We start from the raw sequence: 24,258 nt of genomic DNA, 5'->3' as shown, positions 1-24,258 counted from the left end.
GGCTGAGGCTGATGGGAGTTGTGGTCCAACAACATCTGGAGACACACTGGTTGGGAAAGGCTGCACTAAGAGAGACTACATCCAAAATCCTTTTCACTCAAAAGCCCATTAGCATTGCTGAGACACTGCTTCTCTGAAGTTGGCTGAAAGTGGACAGAAAAAGGTGGTTCCACATGTTGTTTAATAATAGAGCTACATTATCGGTGTAGAGCTACATTATCTGGCTATACTCTTAGCCATGGATGAGACCTTTATGTAAGCTTCCCTGACAGTTAGTTCCATTCAATAAAGATATTTGCTCTTTGTGGTTTCTGCCTCTTTATTGCTCCATGTTCTGCACGGCTATTGTATTTCTAATGAATTGCCCCTTAATTTGTCAGTTCCTGTTGTCATTGTGGAAGGCTACACTTAATTACTGCTTTATTGGTTGGTTGGTTGATTTGTTGGTTGATTGATTGATTGATTGATTGATTGATTGCACTTGTATACCACCCCATAGCCAAAGCTCTCTGGGCGGTTTACAGCAATCAAAAACATTAAAACAAATATGCAATATAAAACACATGCTTTCCTATCAGTCCTTTTTTAAAACTGCAGAATAGGATGCTTTAACAAAGCATTAGCTTTTATATTAAGCAGAATAAAAAGGAAAAAACTCATGCGTTTTTAAAAAATAATTGGGGGCTTTTTTAACAATATGCTTCTGTTTTCTAAGATTGTACAGCCTTGCTCTTTGACTATGGAAGCTATGATGCATACTTCAGGAATGCAGAATGTGTCGGTGATGATAGAAGAATTCATTGTAAAGGTTAGTAAACCATATTGTCAGACAATTTTTTCCTGTATTTCCAGGAAACCCTGTCACTGACTTTAAAATCCATGTTTTGTAGGTTAAACAGTCCTAGTACTATGTAAAGTCTTCTGTACTCTGGACCAGGTTACCTGAAAGATTCCTTGCTCTTATATAGACTTGTTAGATCATGTCGATAATCTCAGTGAACCTTATTAGTAGCACCACTGTTAGGCAGTGACTCGGAAGTGGGCCTTTTCTGTTGCCGCCCCTTGCTCTTTAGAATATTCTTCGTTATGGTGCATTGGAAGGTCCCTCCTGTTATTGGTTTTAGATGTCTTTCAAAAACCTTTCTATTTGCTTAGCCTTTCCCTGACCACTGAACTTGATTACTGAAGCTGATATATTCTGATCTGATATTTTGCTGTTCTGCTCCTATAATGCTTTTTTATTATTTCTGTATTGATTTTTGTACACCACTTAGAGATTTTTTTAAATTTTAAATGGGTTCCAAGTGTTCTAAAATAAATAAATAATACATACCTTTTCATATACATTTAAAATCTTTTTCCAGGCCATACGCTGATGACAAAGCAAAATGGGCTGGCAGCAACTAACTTAAAGCATTGTGTATCACTGTGGGAGCTGCAGCCACCTTGAGTCGCTAGAGGAGGTACCCCTGCTGGAAGCAATGTGGGTTCAGCTTTTCACCTCTCCCCAGATCTACTTGTTTCCATCGGAACAAACAATTTTTAGTAGTGATTAGTGATTTGCAGCTGCACAATTCTGATCGGATTTGGTAGATAAAGAAGGTTTTTAGTCAATGGTAATATCACTTTTCTGTCGTGTATGTCAGGGGTCTCCAAGACAGGTTGTACTCCCTGCCCTGCAGCTTGGAGACGGGAAATGTCTAAGCTTCAACAGAAGATTTTGCTCCTCCCTTTCTGTTGAGGTTCAGTCCATTTCCTGTCTCATCTCAGAGTGCATACTCTTGTGGTCTAGCTCCATCTCTCCTCGCTAAGTTTGGCTGTTTTATTCTTGCTCTGTTTAATGCTTTTTACTCCTCCCATGCCCCTTTTTTCTGTTTACTTTTTCTCTAATTGTCCCTATATTTTTTTAAAAAAATTCGCTTAGACTCTTTCCCCCACTTCTCTGCTGCATCTGCTTCAGGAACCAGAGGTAAAGAGCTTCAGTTCTTAGGCAATGGGGAAGCCTGTTTCTCAGATGTGCTTGAAGGTGCCTTTATTAAAAAAGAAGAAAAGCCGCATTTCGGTTTTGGGGTAGTGCTGAGCAGTAGCCACAGCAATCATCCAAATAAAAAGTGTTTAGACTGCTGTCATTTGTGAAGCTTCCCTTGTGTCTGCCATTTTCTTCCTTGGAAGACCCGGGCAAAGGTTCTTCCTCACAGGCCCTTGTTTCCAGCACTTCAGAAGGTGCAGTAACTGAAGTCTTACCACTTGGCCACAATCCTGACCAGGTGCTTGCTGCTCAAATGGCTGCAGAGGCAGACCAGAGTGGGAAATGAGGTGCAGCTATGGAAGAGGCAATTCAGAGCAGCATTAGTCCCTGTGCCCTCTGTGCTTCTGGCATGGTAAGTGCACATGTCTCCATTGCCCCAACGGGCTCAGAGAAAAATATAACTCTTCTCATATTACTGTGCTATTATGGGTGAGAGAAACCCCTCCCCCCTCCTAACTCAGCCCTCTTCCATTGTTGCAAGAGCATTCCCTGACAAAATTCCACCCTCTCAGTCAGTTCCACCGAGCAAGACCCTCACTGAGGTCCTTCAAGCCTTTCTTCCCTCCTCTTTCCCCTGCTGTACAGCCTCGTATGCCTCAGCAGCCTAACTTGCTTCAGCAGCTATTTTGCCTCAGAAGTTTATTTTTCCCTCATCAGGCCCTGCTACCACAACAGTATTATTTTCCAAATTTCCTGTAGGCTAATTGGTTGCAGCAAGTACAGGAGACTGACTAATATGTTCTCTGAGCTGGCTGGGGCCCCTACACCTAAAGATCTAATGCTGATTCTGCTGTGGCTACTACAGGCTATGTGTCAGCAAACGCCCCCCCCACACACACACCTGCCACACATCTGTCAGGAGCAGGGCATCATTTAAGGGGGCTTTCTCCCACTGTGCTTCAGGTGGCGAGGGGTCAGGCAGGATTAAGGTGTTTATTAGAAATGTTAGGGCATTCAACTACTGATCAGCATTTAGACACTGGCAGCAATCCAGACCTTGAAGAAGGTGAGCAGAGTGGTGACTCAGACTTTGATGAGCTAGTTTCCACAAGACTGTTCCACCATTCTTACCTCTGTCAAGAAGTTTGCTAATAAAGATGGTTCTGTGGCAGGGAATTGTGGGGGAAACATCTTGTCTGAATTAGGGCCTGTAGAAGGCTATGAGACTGTCAGTTCCCACAGCTGAATCCAATTAATTAGGCAGTGAGAACACCTGCTTATCAGCTTGAGGCTGGTACCTCAAGGCCACAGATTTGGGAAGATTGGGGAAACTGCGTGTCCATTAGGTGTAAAAACTCTGGAAGATTTCATCATCAGAAAGCCCTCTGATTGGCTAATTAATTTCTGGCAGTTGCCAGGGTTTTTCACAATAAAAGTAGAGCTTAGATTTTGGGGTTTTCTCCCCCAATGTTCCTTGGTGTTACCTGTTGGGGTTCCATCTTCCTAATGTTATCTAGGCCATACATCTCTGGAGGAGATGTGGAACCATGAAATCACTCTCTCTGTCTTCCTATTATGTGTAAGTATAGAATAGGCTAGACAGATTTGTTATTTTGTCCTGTGTTTGAACCCTCTGTACTGTTGTATTTTACCTAACCTTCTGGGTGTTTGCTTTGAGGAACTATTTTGCTGCTATGTTTTTGCACTTATAATTTTAGTTTAATAAAGACTACTTCTTATTTACCAGTGTACGTTCAGTGCAGGGGAATTTTGGCTCTGAATCCAGCACCTTGGCCATTTAGCCATAGACTACCGTATAACTGGGTATTTTGCCTTAAGGCTCTAAGACAAGGTGTGAACTTTTGGCTCTTGTCTTTTGAAATCTTTGGCAGGTCTATGTCTGGCACTTTGGGTTTCCCTGTGGCCCAGAGTGGGTGACCAGGCTTAAGGGATGGTGGCAGTGTATCTACTTCACAAGGTTGGTGTTGGTTTAACTCAGCCCTGGTAAGGGAGGCACGGGTTGTGCCTGGCCAGGACCAACTGCTCTGGGTTTGGGTGCTGGCTGCGTTAGATTTAAATGTTGATCCTCAAAAGTCACAGGAACCTGTATCTAAGTGTACCACATTTTTTCCTGACTCTTAAGACGTCTTCAAGGTGCATTCCCCTTCCTCCCACATTGAAAGCCATGGTACAATCAGAATGTTCTTCTCCTTTACAACATAAAAAGGCATTAATTATGCTAACAAGTTTCTATGCTTCAGAGCATAAGTTTATGAATCAGCTTAGGACTCCTACTGTGGAGACCGATCGCACAGTTGGTTTCATGGGCACTCCTTTCCTGGGACAAGGATGCCCAACTCAAGACCTCTTTACCGCTACCAGAGACTGCCTGTTCTTACTCAGAAAACTAATCTTGGAACAGATCAGGATAGGGAAGAAGGGCAATAAGAGTTCAGTGTCTGAAACCCACCACACACAAGGATAAAGAAAGATTGCAGAACTTGACCCTCATTTGGCTCCACTCCACCTCAGACACATGATGGGTAACTCAAACAGTCCTTCAGGACCTCAAATTAGAATTCACAAAAACCATTCCAGACAGCCTCCATCCATCTCCAGGCTCCAAATCTCTGGGCAAGTCAGACATAGTAAATCAAACCATTGAGAGCCAACTACATGTAGGGGTGATAGGGCCAGTACTGGGCTGCTTTCACACATGGGGCTTATTATGTCAATTTTGCAGACTGAAATGGTAATATTTCTGTTCCAATCTCTAAAATCCCTTTCACACTGTACCACCTGTTGTGTTAAGGATCTGTGGCTTTTTCAACCAATATACCAGCATTTTGTGGAAATGTCTTCCACGCTGGTGCAACAAACAACATCTTGTTTTCACCCCTCACCCATTATACACATGCACACTATTGTTTCCCCGTAATTCACTGTACACGTAAGTGTCTGGACACAGAGGTGTGTGTGGAAAAAGGAGGAAAGGGAAGCTGCTACCTGTGCCTATGCCAGAATACTGGTACAATTTTCATCAGATAAAAAAAAATAAAAAACACCCCCCAAAAATGGATGTGTCTAAAAGGCAGGGAGGCATTGCATGCCGGGATGCCTGTCACATGAGTGGCTGCAGCTAGCACAAACTCCTGCAATTTTCCGGGCTCCCAAGCTTGCAAACTGAACATTTCTGGTATCATTTTTCATGGAAATGAGCACTAAACTTTCACTAGATATACAGAACTAGCTTTTATGTTGCGTGCAAGATCAAATAAAATGCACAAATTACCAGGAAAGAAGTGATTGGAATAACGGAATAAAGTGCAGTGTGAAAGCAGCCCTGAAAGAACAAAAAGGCTCCAGTAGTTACTCAAACTTTTTCATAGTGCCCAAAAAGGAGGAGATTAGAGAGCTGTCTTAAATCAGAAATTTCTCAACAAGTTCTTACAGTACAGGAAGTCCTTCAGATCCATCATAGAGGCGCTGGAGCAACACAATTTCTTAACGTCAGTAAACCTTGTGGAAAAATATCTGCATGTTCCCATATTTTTCTCCCTTCACAGATTCCATCAAAAACTTCCAATGCAAGACAATGCCATTCAGCCTGGCCTTGGCACCTCATGTACTCATGAAGCTGATGATAGCCTTGGTGGTACACTTATGCCTCCAAGGAATATGCTTTTATTCATCTCTGGAACATATAGTGATCAGGTCTTTGTCACTCTGCACTCTACACTGCCTGCAGAGTCACAGATTCCTAATCAATACAGCCAAGTGGTTTCTCATGCCAACTACAACACCTAGGTGCTGCTATAGACATTGCAGTAGGCTGACACCAGCACCAGACAGAATCAGCAAGATCAAGTGCCTAATTTGCTAGAGAAGACTGTGGATCTTATGACCCTGGCCCAATTACTGGGCTTGATGGTGTCCTCTATGGATTTGGTACCATGGGCATGGGCACACTCATGAGTAATGCAATGGCTGCTTCTTCCATGACAATTGGAAATAGTATCCAATCCAAAGATCCCCATAGTCCTGAGAAGCTCACTTAAGTATTCACTTTTCTGGTTGCTGAACACAGAAAATCTTATGAAATGCACTCCCTTTAAATGTCCTTGGAGAGTCATTTTTATGACAGATGCCAGTCTTCAAGACTCTGGGGGATCACTGCCAGAATTTCATGGGACAAGGCCAGTGGTCCAACAGCAAGAGAGAGCACAGCAGAAATTAACTGGAACTCAGGATACTACATCTAGCTCTCAAACACTTTAAAAACATGTACTGGCCCTCGTAGACAATGTCACCATAAATGCTCACCTTATTTTCAGGGTGGCACCCAATTCTGGTCTCTCCAGAAGGAGAAGGGAGATCTGATGGGTCGGGTAGAAACATACACAGCCCCAGCAGTACCACAACACATAAGTGGTGAGACAAACACAGCAGCAGAATTTGTTATGGTTAAACAAGGTTGCTGAAAACTCAGGAACCAATGAAGGGGGTAAGGTTCCAAGTTCCCAGCAACCCCTCACAAGGAATAGGTGCAGAGCCTCAGCAAACCTTATTACTAGAATAAGTAATGCAGAGACAGATAATATTGATTAGCAAAATAATGATTTGTTAGAAGTGAAAAACAAACACACACTCATTCACACAGCAAGCATTAAGCACTATACTTAAAAGTATACTGAAATGCCAGGTATCTGCTCTGTCATCCATACTACCCCAGGCATATTGCAGACTGCTCAGTTCTCATCCATATGTGAAGAAGTTCCTATGGGGAGCTGCACTTTTCAACATACCTGTTCCTAATGTGGAGACTATGTACAGTTCTAAAGGCCCTGAAACAGATCCCCTTTGAGTTCATAGGATCAATATTCTTGTACTTACTCTTGTTAAAGATGGTGTTCCTGGTGGCCATTACATTGGCCCAGAGAGTTTTGGAACTCAGTGCATTATCAGTAATGAAAGAGCTGTGCATATTCCAAAAAGACAATGTGGTCCTAAGAACTGACCCCACATATATCCCAAAGATATCCTTTTCACAGGGTACAAAAGCAAATACCTCCTTTTGTCCACATTCTTCATATCCCACTGAGTGCTCATGGCACATATTAGATGACAGGAGCTCATTGAAAATGTATATCAAGAGAACAAAAACTTTCAGGCAAACATATAGCCTATCTCCTCAGTGGGCAAGAAAGCACAGGCACAAACAACAGCAAAGTGGATCAAAGTCTGCATTGCTTAGCGTATGAGGTCTAGTAGTTACATGCACCTAGACACATCACAGGACATTCCACTAGGACAGCAGCTGCATCAGCAGCTCTGGTAACCAACACTAGTGTCCTGGACATCCGTAGGGTAGCCGCTTGGGCATCAGCCTCTATGTTTATATGCCATTGCAAAGTAGATCCTTATGCAGAAGCAGGCTTTGGGAGGCATGTGTTACAAAGTATTCTTCCCACTCAACAAGTAGCCTTTAGGCACATCCCAGCCAACATTCAGTCAGGCTCTGTTAGGTGCTGTGGTGGCAGGCTCATGTGGCTGCTATGAGAATGGAATACTGGTCTCCTACTGTGAAGGGGCCTTTTCTGGCAGATTATGTGAGCCAGCCATGACCATATCCTCAAACAATTCACTTGCTCATAATATCCTAGACACACAGATATGTCATCTAACTCCTGTTTTCTGTCTGATGTCTACTTTCTTTTTTTCTATATTCATGTAAGAGTTTTCAAGAAGGTCTTCAAGTACCCTGCCACGAATGAAAACTGCAAAGAGAGGAGGAACATGTAAATTAAAATGTGGATTTCCTGCATGGACTAAAGCAGCAGTGTGGAACCTTCAGCCCATGGGCAAAACTTAGTCAACCCATGAGGCCATTTTTCCCAACCTTGCCCACTTGTCTATCAGTTGATGTCACTAAGTGACACCAGCAGGAGGGCAGGATTGAGTCCTCCTGGGGGCTGTTTGCAAGCATATTCCCTGTGGGGAACACACTGGCGAAGCAAGCCCCTGGTTGAGAATTGAATCCTGCTGAGAACAAGTGTGTGCAGCCAAAGTGCAACGAGGGGATTTTTAAAAGCCCTTTTGCAAAAAGTTCCATACTGCATTTTGAAGCCCCAACAGTTGGGGCTGCAAAACATAGTGTAACTTGTGTCACTATGATGTTAGGTGATTGATAGGTGGGCACCTCACCCACCTGTTAAATTTGGCCCCCCAGGGATGGGCAGATAAGGGATGGGATAAGGTTCCCCACCCTGGGCTAAAGGGAAATGACAAACCTGCGATGGCTGACTCACAGAGTTTGCCAGAGAAGGCTCCTTCATGGTAAGTGACCAATGTTCAATTTAAATTTACTTTACTTGTGCAAGCCAGTTGATACATACTTTATTGAATGCTTGTGTGTTGCTATGAAGGCACATTGTTATGTTTATGTTTTGCATGTAAAACATGCTAATTTAGCTTTTTTTCCTTTTAAAGATTTCACCAATAATTCTCAATACTGTAATTACTATCATGGCTGCCATGAAATTAAAGCCACAGGATGAAGAATCTGAAGGGACTCCTTGCAATACTGGGGATCTTTGGGGCATCAAGTCTGTTGGCCAGTGTCACTATTGGTTTCTTGGTGTTGACATGGCCACAGAAGCGACTGAAACATTCAGAGATAACGAGCAGTGTGAGAAAAAGGAAAACTTGGTTGTTGAAGTGAAATCTGTTCAGGTCACTCTGGAATGTGGTTTGGGGCATTCTACTATTCCCTTACTGTTAGCAGAATCCACATTTTCAGGAACAGTGAAAAACTGGTCTTCTCTCTTGGCTGCCAGAGCAGACATGACATTGGAGGTATGTAAATGTAAAAAATGATTGGCACTTTATATTTTATTTATTAAATTTGTGTAGTCCTTTTTCTGAGCTTAGGGTGGCAACCAAGTGATACAACACTAAAATATCTTTAAAAACGTTTAAAAAACATGTTTGAGACTTGGTCGCTATTGTTAGATCTGATGATCATTTGAACTATATTTGTAAATTCTTTTTAGGGTACTTGTTCCATGTGTATGTAGAATTTAGTTTCTCAGTTTTTATGATGCTTGATTTACATGTGGTAAATCAATATCAAGCTCATGTTAAAGGATTTTAAGTTTTTAATATTGTATCCCAGGTTCACTATTACAATGAAACGTATGCAGTTTGGGAGCCCCTTATTGAGCGAGTTGATAACGAAAGAAGTCAGTGGAACTTAAAGTTAGAAGTAAGCAAACACTTTTAAAAATTTCATTAATTTGTAAGTTCACATGTTGTTACTGTCTAGCTGTTTTTCACCAGCTGGGGGGGAGGGGAGTATTTCTGTCATGCTTTTTAGAATAATAGAGTTGAAAGGGGCCTATAAGGCCATCAAGTCCAACCCCTTGCTCAATGCAGGAATCCAAGTTCAAAGCACACCCAACAGGTGGCTGTCCAGCTGCCTCTTGAATGTCTCAGTGCTGGAGAGCCCACCACCTCCCTAAGTCATTGATTCCATTCTCATACCACTCTAATAGGAAGTTTTTCCTGATGTTCCGCCAATTCCTTCATAACTCTAGGATGCAGTTCATCAGGCCCTGCAGATTTGAACTTGTTCAAAGTAATTAGGTATTCCTTGACCATTTGCCTGTCAATCTCAAACTGCAACCCTGCCCCCTTCAACTTGTACTTCACATTTGCCAGGAAGATCGTAGACACTTTTTTAGGAGAAGACTGAACCAAAGTAGGAATTCAGCACTTTTGCCTTTTCTTTGTTCTCTGTTATCATTTTACCATTCTCACTGAGTATCTGTACCACCATTTCTTTTCTCTGTCTTTTACTATGGATGTACCTGAAGAAACCTTTTTTGTTGATTTTAGCATCCCTTGCTAACCTCAGCTTTAGCCTTCCTTATACCATCCCTGCCATTCCGTGCTACCTGTCTGTATTCTTTCTTTGTGGCCTGGCCTTCCTTCCACTTCCTATATATGTCCTTTTTTGTTTTCAGGTCATCTGTAAGCTTTTTGTGAAGCCACATTGGTGGCTTCTGCTGTCTTACAGTTTTTTTCCTTGTTGGAATTGTTTGCAATTATGCCTTTAGAATTTTCTTTTTTAGAACTCCCACCCATCTTGGACTTCTTTTCTCACTATTCATTCATTCATTCATTCATTCATTCATTCATTCATTCATTCATTCATTCATTCATTCATGTCCCACCCTTTCTCCCAGCAGGAACCCAGGGCAGCAAGTCACTTGCCATGTGGCCTTACTTATCATTGTTTATTTAAATCAGATTTTCTGAAGTCCAGGGTATGTATATGCCTATACTCAGCTTCTGCTTCCTTTAAAATCAAGAACTATAATATGGTCACTTTCCCCCAAAGGTCCTGTAACTGCCACTTCATCCACTAAGTCATCTCTTTTGGTTAGAATGAAATCAAAGATAGCTGATCCTCCAGTTCCTTCCTCCACATTCTGTAGGAAAAAGTTACCAGCAACACAAGTCAGGAATTTCTTGGAGGGGCTGTGTTTGGCAGAATTTGTCTCTCAACAGATATTGGGGTAATTGATGTCCCCCATTACTACCACTCATGCCTCCTTGAAACATTGGCAGTTTGTTTTTCAAAAGTTTCATCTTGTCTTCTCCTTGATTGGGTGGTCAGTAGTAGATTCCAACCACCATGTTCCTTTTATTCCTTGCTCCATATATGTTAATCCAGATGCTCTTGATGGGGCTACCAAGCTCATCCTCCTGTCTTTCTGTGCAGGGATATATAACATATATAACATACAGTGTGACTCTGCCTCCCTTTCTATTCCTTCTGTTCTTTTTGAACAAATTATATCCTTCAATTGATGTATTCCCATCATGGGAGTCATCCCACCAAGTTTCAGTTATTCCTATCAAGTCGCATTTACCCTTCTGTATTAAGAGTTCAAGCTTGTCCTGTTTGCTTCCCATACTGTGGGCATTAGTAAATAGACATCAAAGACCATGTGATTTATGGTCAGGCTTCCTTCCTACATTTTTATGAAGACTATTATTGGGCTCCAGCAGAGCGGTTTTCTCAGTTCTTGTTACTGTACATAAGCCTTTGTTAATTGTTACCTCCAAGTTTACGTTTCTCTCCCCCATAGGATTCAGTTTAAAGCCCTCCTGATGAAGTTCTCCATGCTGTGACTAAACACATTTTTCCCAGTACCTGTGAGGTGCAACCCATCACTTGCCAGCAGTCCATCTTCCAGAAAGTGTAGCCCATGGTCCCAGAATCCAAATCTCTCACATCAGCACCACCTTCGTAGCCAGTCATTCACCTGGAGTATTTTTCTTCCTTTTCTGCTCCTTTTCTAAGTACTAAGAATGGATGAGAACTATCTGGGCCCCAAAGTGTCAAAGAGTTTCCTTCCTAGAGGTTCAAAGCCTGACGTGATTTCTTTGTAATTCTACTTGGCAGTATCATTTGTTCCCACGTGGGTGAGAAGAAAGGGATAGTTGCCAGTGGGCTTTATGAGAATTGGCAACTTCTTTAATCCGTCTTCCAGGGAGACAGCATACCTGGCAAGTCCATGGGTCTTCTTGGCATACTTGGGTTTCAATCTCATACAGCGGCGAGTCTCCTAATATTACTACTCTTCTTGTTGTGGAGTATGGTTTCATTGCCTCTGTTTGACTGAGCTTCAGCCTCTCACTCACTGTCATGTGGGGTTTCCTGTAAGGCTTCAGGCTGTCTTCCAGTCTCATCCTCAAGTACCTAAAAGCGGTTCCATAATTCCACTGGTGCAGAGTGTCTTATAGCTCTTCTGCTCCTGTCACCCTTTTCCATGGAGTTTACGCCACTTCATTGATCCTTTCCTCAACACTCTCCTTCCTCCAGTCTGCAGCCTTCCTCCAATCTGGTGCCCTCCAGATGTTTTGGATTACGACTCCTACCAGTCCCAGCCAGGTTAGGGAAGGATGCCAGCTGTTGCTTATCCTAGACTTTTTTCAGTGATACAGCCTCATTATTTCTTTCCTTCACTTTGTACCTTGCCGTACAACCTTCTATGATGAGCTACCGCCGGGCCTTGAAGACCTGGCTCTTCAGGCAGGCTTTTGGGGTGGGTTAGGTTTTTACTGTTATGGTTTTAAATTTTAACGTTTTAATGTATTGTTTTTTATCATGTACGTCGCCCAGAGTGGCTGGACAACCAGCCAGATGGGCGACGAATAAATAAATAAATAAATAAATAACAGACTTTCAGGGTTCCTTAAGCATAAGTAACAGTAACACATACCAAAATAAAATTAAAATTTTACATTAAATACATTATTGAACCATCATATTTTAGTTTATTAAAAATGCTTGGTACAACTTCCTGGGATTATTAAAATACTCTGTTGCAGGAGTTCACAAATTGGTCTACGGACCACCAGTGGTCCACAAGCTTCATTCAGGTGGTCCACAGTGTGTCTGGATTTGTGATGGAAGATGGGAGACAGCACATCCATTGCATTAAATATTAATATTGATTTTTAATTGTATTTTTATTGCTTTTATTTCTTGTATTACAATTTGAATTCTATGGAATTCAAACTGTAATGCAATAAAATTAAGTATATAAGAAACAAAGGAAGCAATAATTCAATGAAAAATCTTAAGCATGTAGCACAGCTCATTACAATTGCTACAACAGGCAGAAAAATCATTAAGTGGTCCATCAATTCTCTCAGCAAGTTTCCAGTGGTGAGTGGGGAAAAAAGTTTGGGAACCACTGCTATGTTGTATTTACACCCTTCTGTGCTCCATGTTTAGAATCATGTTTTATATATTATAAATAAGATGGTTCTACAATAAGCATTAAATTCTTTTTACATAAAGGGTTTGCAAAATCTTTTTTCTTAAGATACATGTATGAAATTTATGTTAATCTTCACCTACATTTATCGAATTCACCATTTAAGTTTCAAGTATAATTAGTTCATAGTGGTTACTGCTTTGGTGGAATGCTTATATATTCTAGACATCTGTTGACATGGAAGACATATCTTTGTCTAAAGCAAAATTGCAAACCTAAATGATAGCATCTTAAAACTGTGCCTCCACCGTTCAATTAACAAAGATCCTAATTGTTTAATAGCACTTCTGTTTCCTTTAGATGAAGACTAACCCCATACAAGATAAAAGTTTGTTGCCAGGAGATGACTTCATAGTTCTACCTGAACCTCAAAGTGTCATTAATATCTCTTCAAAGGATACAATGAATATAACAATATCCAAATGCTGTCTTGCTGTTTTTAGCAATCTAGCTAAGGTAATTCTACACACTATGTTTAGCTTATTTGTGATCAAGCTCTTTTAAGTGGTATTTGGATCATCCCCAGGGACCAGATAATTCTTGAATACATATTTTGAGGTGGCATTTTTCTCTTTCTGTTTCAGTTTAGCTACTGACTTAAGGGAATATTTTCCTTTATACCAAACACACTGCAAATGAATGCCTTTGAGGCAAAAAATTAAAAAAAGGTAGAAGGGAGAGCGTTGGGATTCAGATTCTTGGTTAAGTGAAACCATTTTTTTTTTAGCGAAATAGGAGATGTTCTGTAGTTTAAGCACCTCCTGAAAAACATATCTTTTTGCCTCATCCTTTCCTGGCCCCTAAGGTTGGGTTTTTTCATCCTTTGTAGTACTTTTGCTGTATTTTACCATTTTTTATTTATATGTCTTATTATTTCATACTGTATTTTTTAATTTATATGCTATTGTATATCGTACACTATTTGGATATATATTTAATGTTAAATGGTCTAGAAAGTATTTTTTTAAAATAAATTATTATTTCTAAGTTATTGAAGAAAAAAATTAAAGTTTACATTTTCTGTCGCAATAAGTATTAGTATGGTAGCTTACACTAAAGGAGACCTACCTCTTTTTTCAGAATCTTAAAAAAGGCATCTTTAAGAGCTAGATATTTGTTAAGCTAAAGTAGCTTTAATTGTCTCTGCTAAGAACATGAAGTAACCAAGAACATTTATTCACACACCACAGTTCATATATGCTTTAAAAACGTTTGCTTTATCTTAGGGGTTTTCAGAAGGAGCTGCCTCTACGTATGACTATGCATTAAAAGACAGGGCTCCTTTTACTGTGAAAAATGCTCTGGGCATTCCCCTTGAAGTCCATACATGCAGAAATCTTCAGGTTGTTGGATTGGCTACAAATGAAGTTATTCATGACTTAGGAATTGGTCAGAACTTGGAACTGGAATATTCCACATTAGAGACCCAACACAGAGGAAAGGTATCTGCATTGTATCGCCAAGAGAGTTCCCTTTTCACGTTGAGCCTTGGTAAGTTGCAAGGAAGTGATGAAGAAATGCAGTGTGTGTGTGTAGAAGGGTGTATCTGGAGGAAAAACAAGGCAAACTGAACACTGGTAGGGAGTATGTTACTCATGGCTAAGTACATTTACTGTACTGTTCACAGTTCTAGAAATGTGTGTGCTTAACACAGAAACAATTCTGAGTAAGAATAGTTTTCAGTATCAATATTGATTTTCAAGTCAAGTGTCTCCCATTAAATTGAAATTGATCCACACATGCAGAAAAAGCACAAGATACAGCACTCTTATCATTGTACCACTTCAAAGTGCAGATGGCTGGCTTCTCTTGCAGATAAAAGCAAAACAAAAAAATCTGCAGATAAAAAACAAACACCTCAAGCAGGAGTCAGAATCTTTCTCCTGGGAAGGTTTACTTTCCATTGGAAGGACATATCTTACTGAACATTTTCTCATACCATAGGTCTCATCCAATCACAGGAAGAGTAGATTGACACTTGATTATCCTTTTTAAACTGAAGATGGTACATAACCTCCTTTGGGGACTGAGAATTGTTTTGTATTCCTTTCAAAAAAACACACCTCGGGGTGGAATTTATTTAGTTGTTAATTTGTTGTTGTAAAACAGGACCTCAAGGATACACAGAAGTGGCAAATATTCCCATAGCAAAACCAGGCAGAAGATTGCACAATGTAAGAGATCCTCACTGTGATCACTCTGATTCTGTTGTAGTACAGATAGATGCAGCAGAAGGAAATAAAGTTATTACTGTACGCTCTCCTCTGCAGGTAAATGTTTAAGTTGCATGTTAAAAGCATGATTATTGTGTTCTGAAATATGTATATTAAAATACATTTGTTGATTTGCAGGCTGATTTTGATTTGGTTAGGATGAAACATCTTTGGGAGAAATTGTTCCAAACAAATATAGATAGTAGATTGATGTTTTTAATTGTAAGGCTCCATACCCAAATCTCAGTCAAAGGTTAGGTAGGACACTCTAGAGAATTGTCAAATAGCATCTCAACTTTGAGGGATGGAGGTGGGGGATGCATCAAGGTTGTTTGCTGGCTCCTTTATTGTTTTATATGTAATAAGTTTTACAATATTTTATCAAGTGCTTCCAGTAGTCCAGAATATTTGGGGAAAATAAGCCTGCTGTAAGCTGATGATATAGTCCTTTTCTTTTCCTTGCAAGTGGGTTTGAGAACGATTATAAGGGATTTTTGTTTTGATTGTACATAAGAATTGTTAACTATTAATTATGGTAAATTGAATATTATAATTGTTAGGAAGGCTCAGATACAAAATAGTTAGCGGTGGGGAACCAGTGATCAGTATCCCACACAGTGACTGGGTTAAACCAGTCACTAAGTTGGTATCATCTGGTTGGGTGATACCAGTCCTCTCATTGGGTGATATCCAGCTGAGGTAGCCTGCTTGTGCAACAACATTTTAGTGGGAGCCCTGTTCTTAGTATGTTTGTGGGCTTCCCATGGGCATCTGGTTAAGTCACTCCGAGAACAGGGTGCTGGACTACATGGGCCTTTGGCTTGATCCAATAGGCTCTTATGTTCATAGCACAACAGCAGAATCCAGTGGGTGTCTGGCAAGAGATGTTGTGCAACCACTATTATATTCAGTGATAATACCTCTTGCAGCACTGCTTGCACAGCATCAGCTCTCAACGTTCTTATACTATCATTACATTGTTTTTTAAATTAATGTAGGGAGAAAAGAAAGCTTTGGTTTTGGTGAGGTATTTAGATTTTCATGAGGTGTTGACAGAGATTAATACTCAAAGAATATTTCTCTTTTACTTAAAACTGGGTGTTTATTGAACCTGGAGTTCTCTTCTTCTATATATAACAAATCTTATATATCCAGAGCACCAAAGAGAAATCACCTTGGCAAGAATGAATAACTTTTCCTCTGTGTTTACATTAGGATGGTTGAGAGGGATCCCCTGAGGAGCATTGGTGTCAATGTGGACAGCCAACAATGGAAACCATGGAACATGTAGTGTTACAGTGCTGTCTGTATAGTTGCCCTCGATAAAAATTCATAGCAAAGTGGTTGGGGAAACAGAAGAGACTGAGTCGGAGAGGGCTTATTGGTCCCAGGGTCATAGGATCATATTTGCCCTAGCTAGCTTTCTAATTGTGCTTCTGTCTATTAAAAAGGAATGGGTCAAATCCCATATGGTTGACTGCCAACATGATTTAGACTAATGAAGGTGGGTAAAGAATGTCAGGTAGAAGGGGGCTGTCAATTCTGTTGTTGAGTTAAATTATAAATGGGTGGGATTCTGACTTTTTATAATGAGCGTTAAATGTAAATGTACTGCCTTCAAGTCGATTCTGACTTATGGCGACCCCATGAATAGGGTTTTCATGAGGCTGAGAGGCAGTGACTGGCCCAAGGTCACCCAGGGCGCTTCATGGCTATGTGGGGATTGGAACCCTGGTCTCCCAGGTCATAGTCAAACACGTTAACCACTACATCACACTGGCTCTAGTTTTAAAATTATTATTTTAACAGGATATAGGATATTGCAGTGGTTTGTGCTATTAGTTAATTATAATCATATCCTGAGTGGTGTCCCACTTTTTATTGTACTATTGTCCTATTGGATGATGATTCTATAATGTCCAGGTAGATGGGTTTCCAGTGAAGGCATTATTTACCTGTTGGCAGAGGAGGACATTCTCTTGCAGGGATGAAGCCTCCTACTGGACAGACAGGCAGTTTCTGGAACATTTTGCCTCATCTTTCAGGGGAAGAAGTCGTCATGCCCTCCAGTTCAACCCTGTCTCTGGTTGTGAACAGGAGGGTCCTTTAGGTTTCTAAATTACCCTTAGTTTCTTCTTTGCCACTCATCTTTCTGTGAGTTTGTTTTCCTCTTCCCTTTTCTGTTGGTGTGTGTGCATGTGTTTTCCTTTTCAATTTACGTTTACGTTCTTATATTATTGGTAGAGTGTATGGAGTGCTTGCATGGGAGATTGTGAAGGGAGAATTGAGCGGTTGCCGGGGTCCACCCCATGCCTACCCAGTCAATTTCAGTGTTTGGCTGAGTGGCCTTTATGGCCGTGGAATCACCAATTCCTCTCTCCCTGCTGGTCATTGACCGTAATAAATGAAATGAATGAATGAATTCCTCTCTCCCAGGGTGGAGTCACCTGCCTAATCTGCCACCTGTCAGGTTCACCCTGCACTGCATGGGCAAGCGGTCTGTCAGGCTTTGAGATTGCTGAGGAACTACTGCTACCACAGTGGCTAGGCAAAATATTTGGCTTTGCCAGGGGGAGGTAGATGCAGCCTCGCAATTGAAATTAGTGAGTATGCCTTTTTTGGGGGACAAGCTGTTTGGTGAGCCTTAACAGGCACATTTGGTTGAGACAAGGGATAAGAGAAAGGCCATCTGCTAAGAAGGAAGAGCCTAAGGGATGTCAGATGCAGTTATTTCGTCCCTATCGGCAATTTTCCCATCCTAGGGGATTTTCTTCCTACAGGCCACATTGGGGCCAACAAGGAAAGGGAGGTGGGCATCCTTCCTCCAGGGAGGAGATTCCGCTTCTTTTTCCCCAAGATTTTCCAAAGCTTCCAAGAAGGTCCCTTTGTCATGACTCTGAGCTCCCTGGTGAGACCATTGGGTTTCATCTGTTACAGTTTTCCCACCTGTGGAGGGAGGCGACCTCAGACAGGTGGGTATTGGAAGCATGGGTATTCTGTAGAGTTTGCATGCAGGCCATATGACCTCTTTGTTCCTACCCTCTGTTCCCAGGACCCAGCAAGCACAAGAATTATATGCAGGCCATAAAACATTTGGTAGATATTCAAGCCTTAGAGGAGATTCCTCCTTTGGAGAGGAGATATGGGGTTTATTCCATCTTTTTCTTAGTGCTGAAGAAAAATGGCAATATTAAGGCCATTCTCAATCTCAAATGGCTAAACTCCTGGGTAGCCAAAAGGTGATTCAAGATGAAGACTCTGAGGTCAATTGTGGCAGCACTGAAGAAGGGTAACTGGATGTCTTCTAATGACCTCTCCTAGGCTTACCTTCACATTCTAATCCTGAGGTCGCATCATCGATTCCTCAGATTCAGTTACAGTGGGGGGCACTCTCAGTACTGGGTGCTACCCTTCGGCCTCTCCTCATCGCCAAGGGTTTTCACAAAGGTGCTAGTGGCCCTGGTGGCTTTCCTTTAGAAAGAAGGGTTTTGACTTCATCCCTACCCGAATGACATTCTGGTCCTAAGTCCATCTTCAGTTGCTTGCAAAAGGGATACTGAGACCGCTCTGTCCTGTCTCTTGCGTTTGGGGTTCATTGTGAACCAGGGAAAAAGCTCTCTTACCCAATGTCAAACTATAACTCATCTGGGGGTTCAGATCAATACCAATGTCTTCAGGATCCCTCTCATCCCAGAGAGGATAGAGAAGATCACCACAGCATCCACGAAGAGGGTATATAGTTCCACCTGGAGAGCATTTTTGGCATAGTGTTCCAGGGAATAAGTCAACCGCTTGTCTTGGGAAGTGTCAGACTTACTGGCTTTTTTGCAGGCCGGAGTAGGCAAGGGCCTGAGCGCAAGTACCATCAAGAGGCAGGCAGCTGCACTGAGTAGTATCTTCTCGACTCTGGGAAGAAATACTCTTTCATCTCGTCCCCTTTATAAACAGTCCATCAAGGGTGTGACACTTATTTCTCCCTAGGTGGTCCATTCCTTTCCCACCTGGAACCTGTCTTTTAAACACCTTACTTTTAAGATGGTCTTTCTGGTGGCAGTTACTTTTCTGCTAGGCGGGTTTTGGAGCTGGGGGCTCTGTCAGTTGATCCACAACTGTGTGTTTTTCACCAAGATAAGGTGGTTTTGTGTCCATATCCGTCCTTCTTGCCCAAGGTAAATTAGGCTTTTCACAGGTCCCTGGAAGTAGTCCTTCCCTCCTTTTATCCCAATCCTTCCTGTTCTCAGGAAAGACAGTGGCATTCCTTGGACGTTAAACGTACTCTGAGATTTTGTTTGGACTGCACCTTTGAATTCCATCACTCAGAAGCTTTGTTTGTGGCTTTTAGAGGGCCCTCTAAGGGAAAGTAGGTATCTGCCTCTTCCATTTCTCTCTGGCTGCTGCAGTGAGCAATTTCCCAAGCGTATTCAGCATTGGGCAAGGAACCTCCTGGTGCTCTCATGGCACATTCAGTTGGGGGTGGTGGTAGGTTCTGCTGCATTTAAGGGCAATTTTCCTATATTGGACATATGTGGGGTCGTTACTTGGGCTACACCACATACCTTTGTGAAACACTACAAAAAGTTTTTCATCAGCTGATGCTATGTTCGGTAGGAAGGTTCTTGAGAAGATTGTTCAGCAGTAGATGGGGACGGAGGAAACCCACCCAGGAGTGAGGGAACTATTCTGATACATCCCTGCAAGAGAATGTCCTCCACTGCCAACAGGTAAAAATTGTAGTTTTTCTTACTGTAAACGTCAGTTTGATGTTGGCAGTGGAGGACATTCTCCCCACCCCGCTTTCCTCTGCTGATACATCCATGATCCTCTGTTGTTTTCTGAGAGGGGGTGGTGCTAGGGCTTCTGCCTCCATCCTACATCGTTAGCATGTTTAGGTTGTCTTGTCATGTATTTCTTAGTACATGTGCATGTCAGATTGAATGTTTTCTTATTTCTTCTTTGGCATAAGTTTTCCCGTTCTTAGGCTTTCCTAATTGGTAGAATAGGCACGACATGTTCTTTGTCGATAAAGGGTGGAGGAGTGGTTCTTGCTGTGTCAGTTGAACTGGAGGGGGGATGACTCCTCCCCCTGGAAGAGGAGGCAGAGGATTCTGGACCCTGCCTGTCAATCCAGTGGGAGGTGTCATCCCTGCAAGAGAATGACCTCCACTGCCAACATCAGAAGTTTACAGTAAGGAAAAAAATCCTTTTTTTGCGTGGCTGACTAACAGCTTGTTTGGGGATTGTAGTTTTTACTTACATATGATACATTTTTTGTAATTCATGCATGCATGTGCATGCCTTAGCTTTATTGATTTTGCTATTTCCACAACAAAAAAACCTCTTTATGTAGTAATTAATTAAGGGCTAATTCACACATGCAAGTCATACCTTTGATACTAAAGCTAATGAATGATTAATATGCATGTATGGACCTGTGCTGAGGTCATGACTTACCTTTTTTTTCTTTTTACATACTAGTAAAATATATTGCTGCGTTTCAATTTCAGATTAAGAACCACTTCTCTGTCCCATTTATAATTTACAAATTTGTTAAGGATGTTAAACTGTTGAAGCCTATAGGTGTGTCTAAGCCTGAGGAGGAATTCCATGTTCCATTAGATTCATACAGGTAATTTTTCCATTTGTTGCAGATTCTTAAGCAGTTTTATTTTTTATAAAGAATCCCAAATTTAATATGGACTGGATTTCTCCCCCATTCCTCCCCCCGCCCCCTGTGCTTGAGCTTAGGTGTCAGCTGTTTGTTCAGCCAACTGGGATCTTGGAAGGCCAGTATAATGCCTCTACAACCTACATACCCTGGAGAGAAGAGCTACATAGGAGCAGTGAAGTCAAGGGTATGCTTCAGTGTCCATCAGCTGAAGGCAGTTTTCTGCCTCTAATAGTGAATACTGCTGCTGTGCCTGATGAGTTAAACTTCATTGCAACCCATGGGACGAACTGGGATCCAGCCTACATTATTCATATCTATCCAACACTCACATTACGGAATCTTCTACCCTACTCTTTACAATATCTCCTTGAGGTATAATATCTAAGAACCAAATATAACATAACTTGGAAATGACAGGAATGATTTGATCCTTCATAGAGTTGCTTTTTTCTTCTGTAAAACATTTTAAGTGCCTTTGTAAATCTTTGCTCGTAGCTACTTTAACCTTGGAATTTACAGTCTTTATTTTAATTGCGCATCATAATTTTTCAACCACTTTTCATTAAGTGGTTTTTTTCTGTGAGATGAACAGCTTTATGATTTTTACAGATGGCTGGATGTCTTGCTGCCTCATTTGTAAAAAAAAAAGAAGAAGAAGCCCAGTTTTGCATTTTCAAGGATAAAGCTGGTGGTGCTGGTGCTGCTAGGAGAACCTGGGTGGGTGAATAAGGGCAATACAGTAATGGCAAGACATTTGTAACTATGTCATAGATCATCCTTTGCCAATCTGGTGCTCTTCAGATTACACTACAGCCTCTATCAGACCCAGCCAGCACAGTTGGGGCTGATGGGAGTTGTAGTCCAAAACATCTAGAAGGCACCAGGTTGGTGAATCCTGTCAGAGACTCTTGAAAGTCTTAAGCATGGATTATTTAAAATAGCATGTCCTGGCTAGGATGCTGTGTGCTTATTGCTACATTCCTAAAGTTGTTTCTTTTCTATATCATTTTAAATTGCGCTAAAAATGGGCTGTGGTTTGTAATGTCCTTGTGCCAGTTTTCCAATTGATACTGCCTAGTCTTTAGCATTTAGCTCTCTTAAACATTTGTTTTATGCAACAATTTTTATTTTCATAAAAAATCTCTCTAGAAAGAAATGTTGCAACTAGAACATCTATCATACAGGATTTGGTATTTCTTGGCAGACTCTTTTATATGACTTAATTTTCTTTCCTTTCACTATAACAAGAAGGATGTATAACTATCCATAATTTTTGATTGCTACTTTTAGGGAACAGCAGAGGTCCGTGAGCTGCCAGAAGGGAGCACGGCTGATGTTCTTCATTCAAGAATCAGTGGTGAAATCATGGAACTAGTCCTGATAAAATATCAGGGTAAAAATTGGAATGGACACGTCCGACTCAGTGACTCATTGCCAGAGTTCTTTCCTGTGTGCTTCACATCAAATTCTGTAGACATGACAACAGTTGATATATATATTCACATCAGGAAAGTCGGGAGCCGGATGGTCCTGTCTGTGTACAGTCCTTACTGGATTATCAATAAAACCTCTCGTGTTCTCCAGTACCGTGCTGAAGATATACATGTAAAACACCCATCTGATTATAGGGACATTATCTTGTTCTCCTTCAAGAAAAGGAACATTTTCAGTAAAAATAAGGTATGATGCCAAGTTCACATTTACTTGCCTAAAAGAGTAAACTACTAAACTTTTTAAGTTTTATTGATTTATTTAGAAGAATTTATAAGCTGCGTAATGAATCCCTAAGCAATACATAGAATCATGTCTCTCTATAAGATTTGCACTGGCCTCTTGTCATGCTGTGACAACAGCCTGAGTTACTAAGGGGCACAAGAGCAAGTCTTTGTGGTTGGACTAGAGAGATAGAGCCACTGCCATGACTGAAGTGAACCTGGGGAGGAGAAAGCGTCTGATCCTGGACAGATCCCTTGGAGCTCGATGCATGCATCCTTGTAGCAGCAACAGCAGGTGGTGGCAGGAGACCAGGACTGCCCTCAGCAGCTGATAATGGGGAACGTCGGAGGCAGTGGCAACATTTCCTAGCAACTCCACTGAGGTTGGCTAGCCAGCCAGGCACAGTAGCAGAAGATGGAGGCCTGAGAAGAGTAGGTGGTCAGGTCTTGGCTGTCATGAGAGGAGCCACTAGGAGGGGAAAGGAGCTAAGAGGTTGAGGAAGCGTGTGTAGCAGGAGCTGGCACAGCAGCTGCTGTTATTGCTGACAGATTGCTGTCATGGTGGGACACTGGGGCAAGGGCCCAGGAGCAGTGGGCCACAGCAGCACACCTGAATGAGGCCCTCAGCCTCAATGCTGCCAAGGAGAGTAAAGGTGCTGGGAAGCTTCAGGGACTACTGGAGTGGGTGCAGTGGCGGGTAGTGGCTGAGGTATTGCTGTGGGGCCATTGCCTGCTCGTCGGCAGCAAGTCCTGGGCTACCTTCGTGCAGGCAGTGAGGACCTGCAACAAAGTGGCTGGGGTTAAAAGGGACATTTGGAGACATGTGGGGGAGGACAGAGGGTCCTGGGTCAATCTCGAAGGGTGGAGGAGAGATATCTATGGGATTGCCAAGTTAGGGCTGCCGGAAGATGGGGAAGGGGTGGTTAGGATTAAAGGGGGTTTGTTGAAGGGGGAGGGGGAGGCAAGAGAGTTTGTGTTTGTACGATATATGAAAGAAGGTGGAATCCATCTGTGCTGGGAGAGAGGGCTGCTTGAAGTGGAGGGTGAGCTGGGATTAAAGGAGGCTCTGTGAGGAGGGGATGCTGGGGTGAAAGGGAATCCTTGAAGGGGTGAGGCAAGAGTTGGCTGTGTGTGTGTGTGTGTGTGTGTGTGTATGATACATGTTTGAAGGAAGGACCTCAGTAATCTAGAAGGGGGAGAGAAATCTGAGTGGTGACTGAGAGAGGGCTGGTGGAAGTGAGGGGAGAGCTAGGGGGAAAAAGAATTCCTGAGGGGTGTTGTTTGTGTACATGATACATGTTTGACGGAAGGTCCTGGGTAATCTAAAAGGAGGGAGCCATCTGTATGATATCCAGGTGTAGCTGGACAGGCGGCGAGCACAACTAGCAGGGGGACAGAGCCCCCTTACTAAAACAATTATCAATATGCAAACCAGCAAAATTTAAAAACAGATACACATAACTTGTTTACATGTCCCAGTAGGCTCGCTGAAACAAATGTTTTGGGTGGTCATCTAAAACAGCAAAATGAGGGTGTCTTCCTGATGTTAACATGTTATTATCCGGGGAGTCCCAGAGCGCAAGTGCTGCCACAATGAAAGCTCAACTTCTCTTAAGATGTGGAGCAAATGTCATGTGGTACTTACAAGAATGTGAGTTCTCAGACTGAAGAGGTTGAATAAGCATATGGGGACAAGGTGACCTTTCAAGTAAAATAGTTCCAAGCTGTTAAAGCAGATGTGGAGAACCTTTGGCCCTCCAGATGTTGCTGAACTACAACTCACATTAGCCACAGGTAGCATGCCAATGGCCAGGGATGAAGGGAGTTATAGTTCAGCAAC

The 24,258-nt window shown here is 42.0% G+C and overlaps 1 protein-coding gene across 2 annotated transcripts in view; it reads left to right on the top strand.

The window, feature by feature from the left end:
* Nucleotides 1-24,258, top strand: part of VPS13C (vacuolar protein sorting 13 homolog C) — a 225,398-nt gene that overhangs the window by 147,032 nt on the left and 54,108 nt on the right. For both annotated transcript variants that reach the window (XM_061595881.1, XM_061595880.1), the window contains exons 51-59: nucleotides 716-808; nucleotides 8,459-8,824; nucleotides 9,144-9,233; nucleotides 13,123-13,278; nucleotides 14,049-14,313; nucleotides 14,932-15,092; nucleotides 20,540-20,661; nucleotides 20,781-21,075; nucleotides 21,994-22,383. In XM_061595881.1, coding sequence (XP_061451865.1) covers nucleotides 716-808; nucleotides 8,459-8,824; nucleotides 9,144-9,233; nucleotides 13,123-13,278; nucleotides 14,049-14,313; nucleotides 14,932-15,092; nucleotides 20,540-20,661; nucleotides 20,781-21,075; nucleotides 21,994-22,383 — 1,938 coding nt within the window. The remainder of the gene's footprint in view (nucleotides 1-715; nucleotides 809-8,458; nucleotides 8,825-9,143; nucleotides 9,234-13,122; nucleotides 13,279-14,048; nucleotides 14,314-14,931; nucleotides 15,093-20,539; nucleotides 20,662-20,780; nucleotides 21,076-21,993; nucleotides 22,384-24,258) is intronic.

The sequence above is a fragment of the Rhineura floridana genome, chromosome 14 (assembly GCF_030035675.1).
Source record: "Rhineura floridana isolate rRhiFlo1 chromosome 14, rRhiFlo1.hap2, whole genome shotgun sequence".
Classification (NCBI taxonomy): domain Eukaryota; kingdom Metazoa; phylum Chordata; class Lepidosauria; order Squamata; family Rhineuridae; genus Rhineura; species Rhineura floridana.
This window is presented reverse-complemented; position numbering and strand designations above follow the sequence as displayed.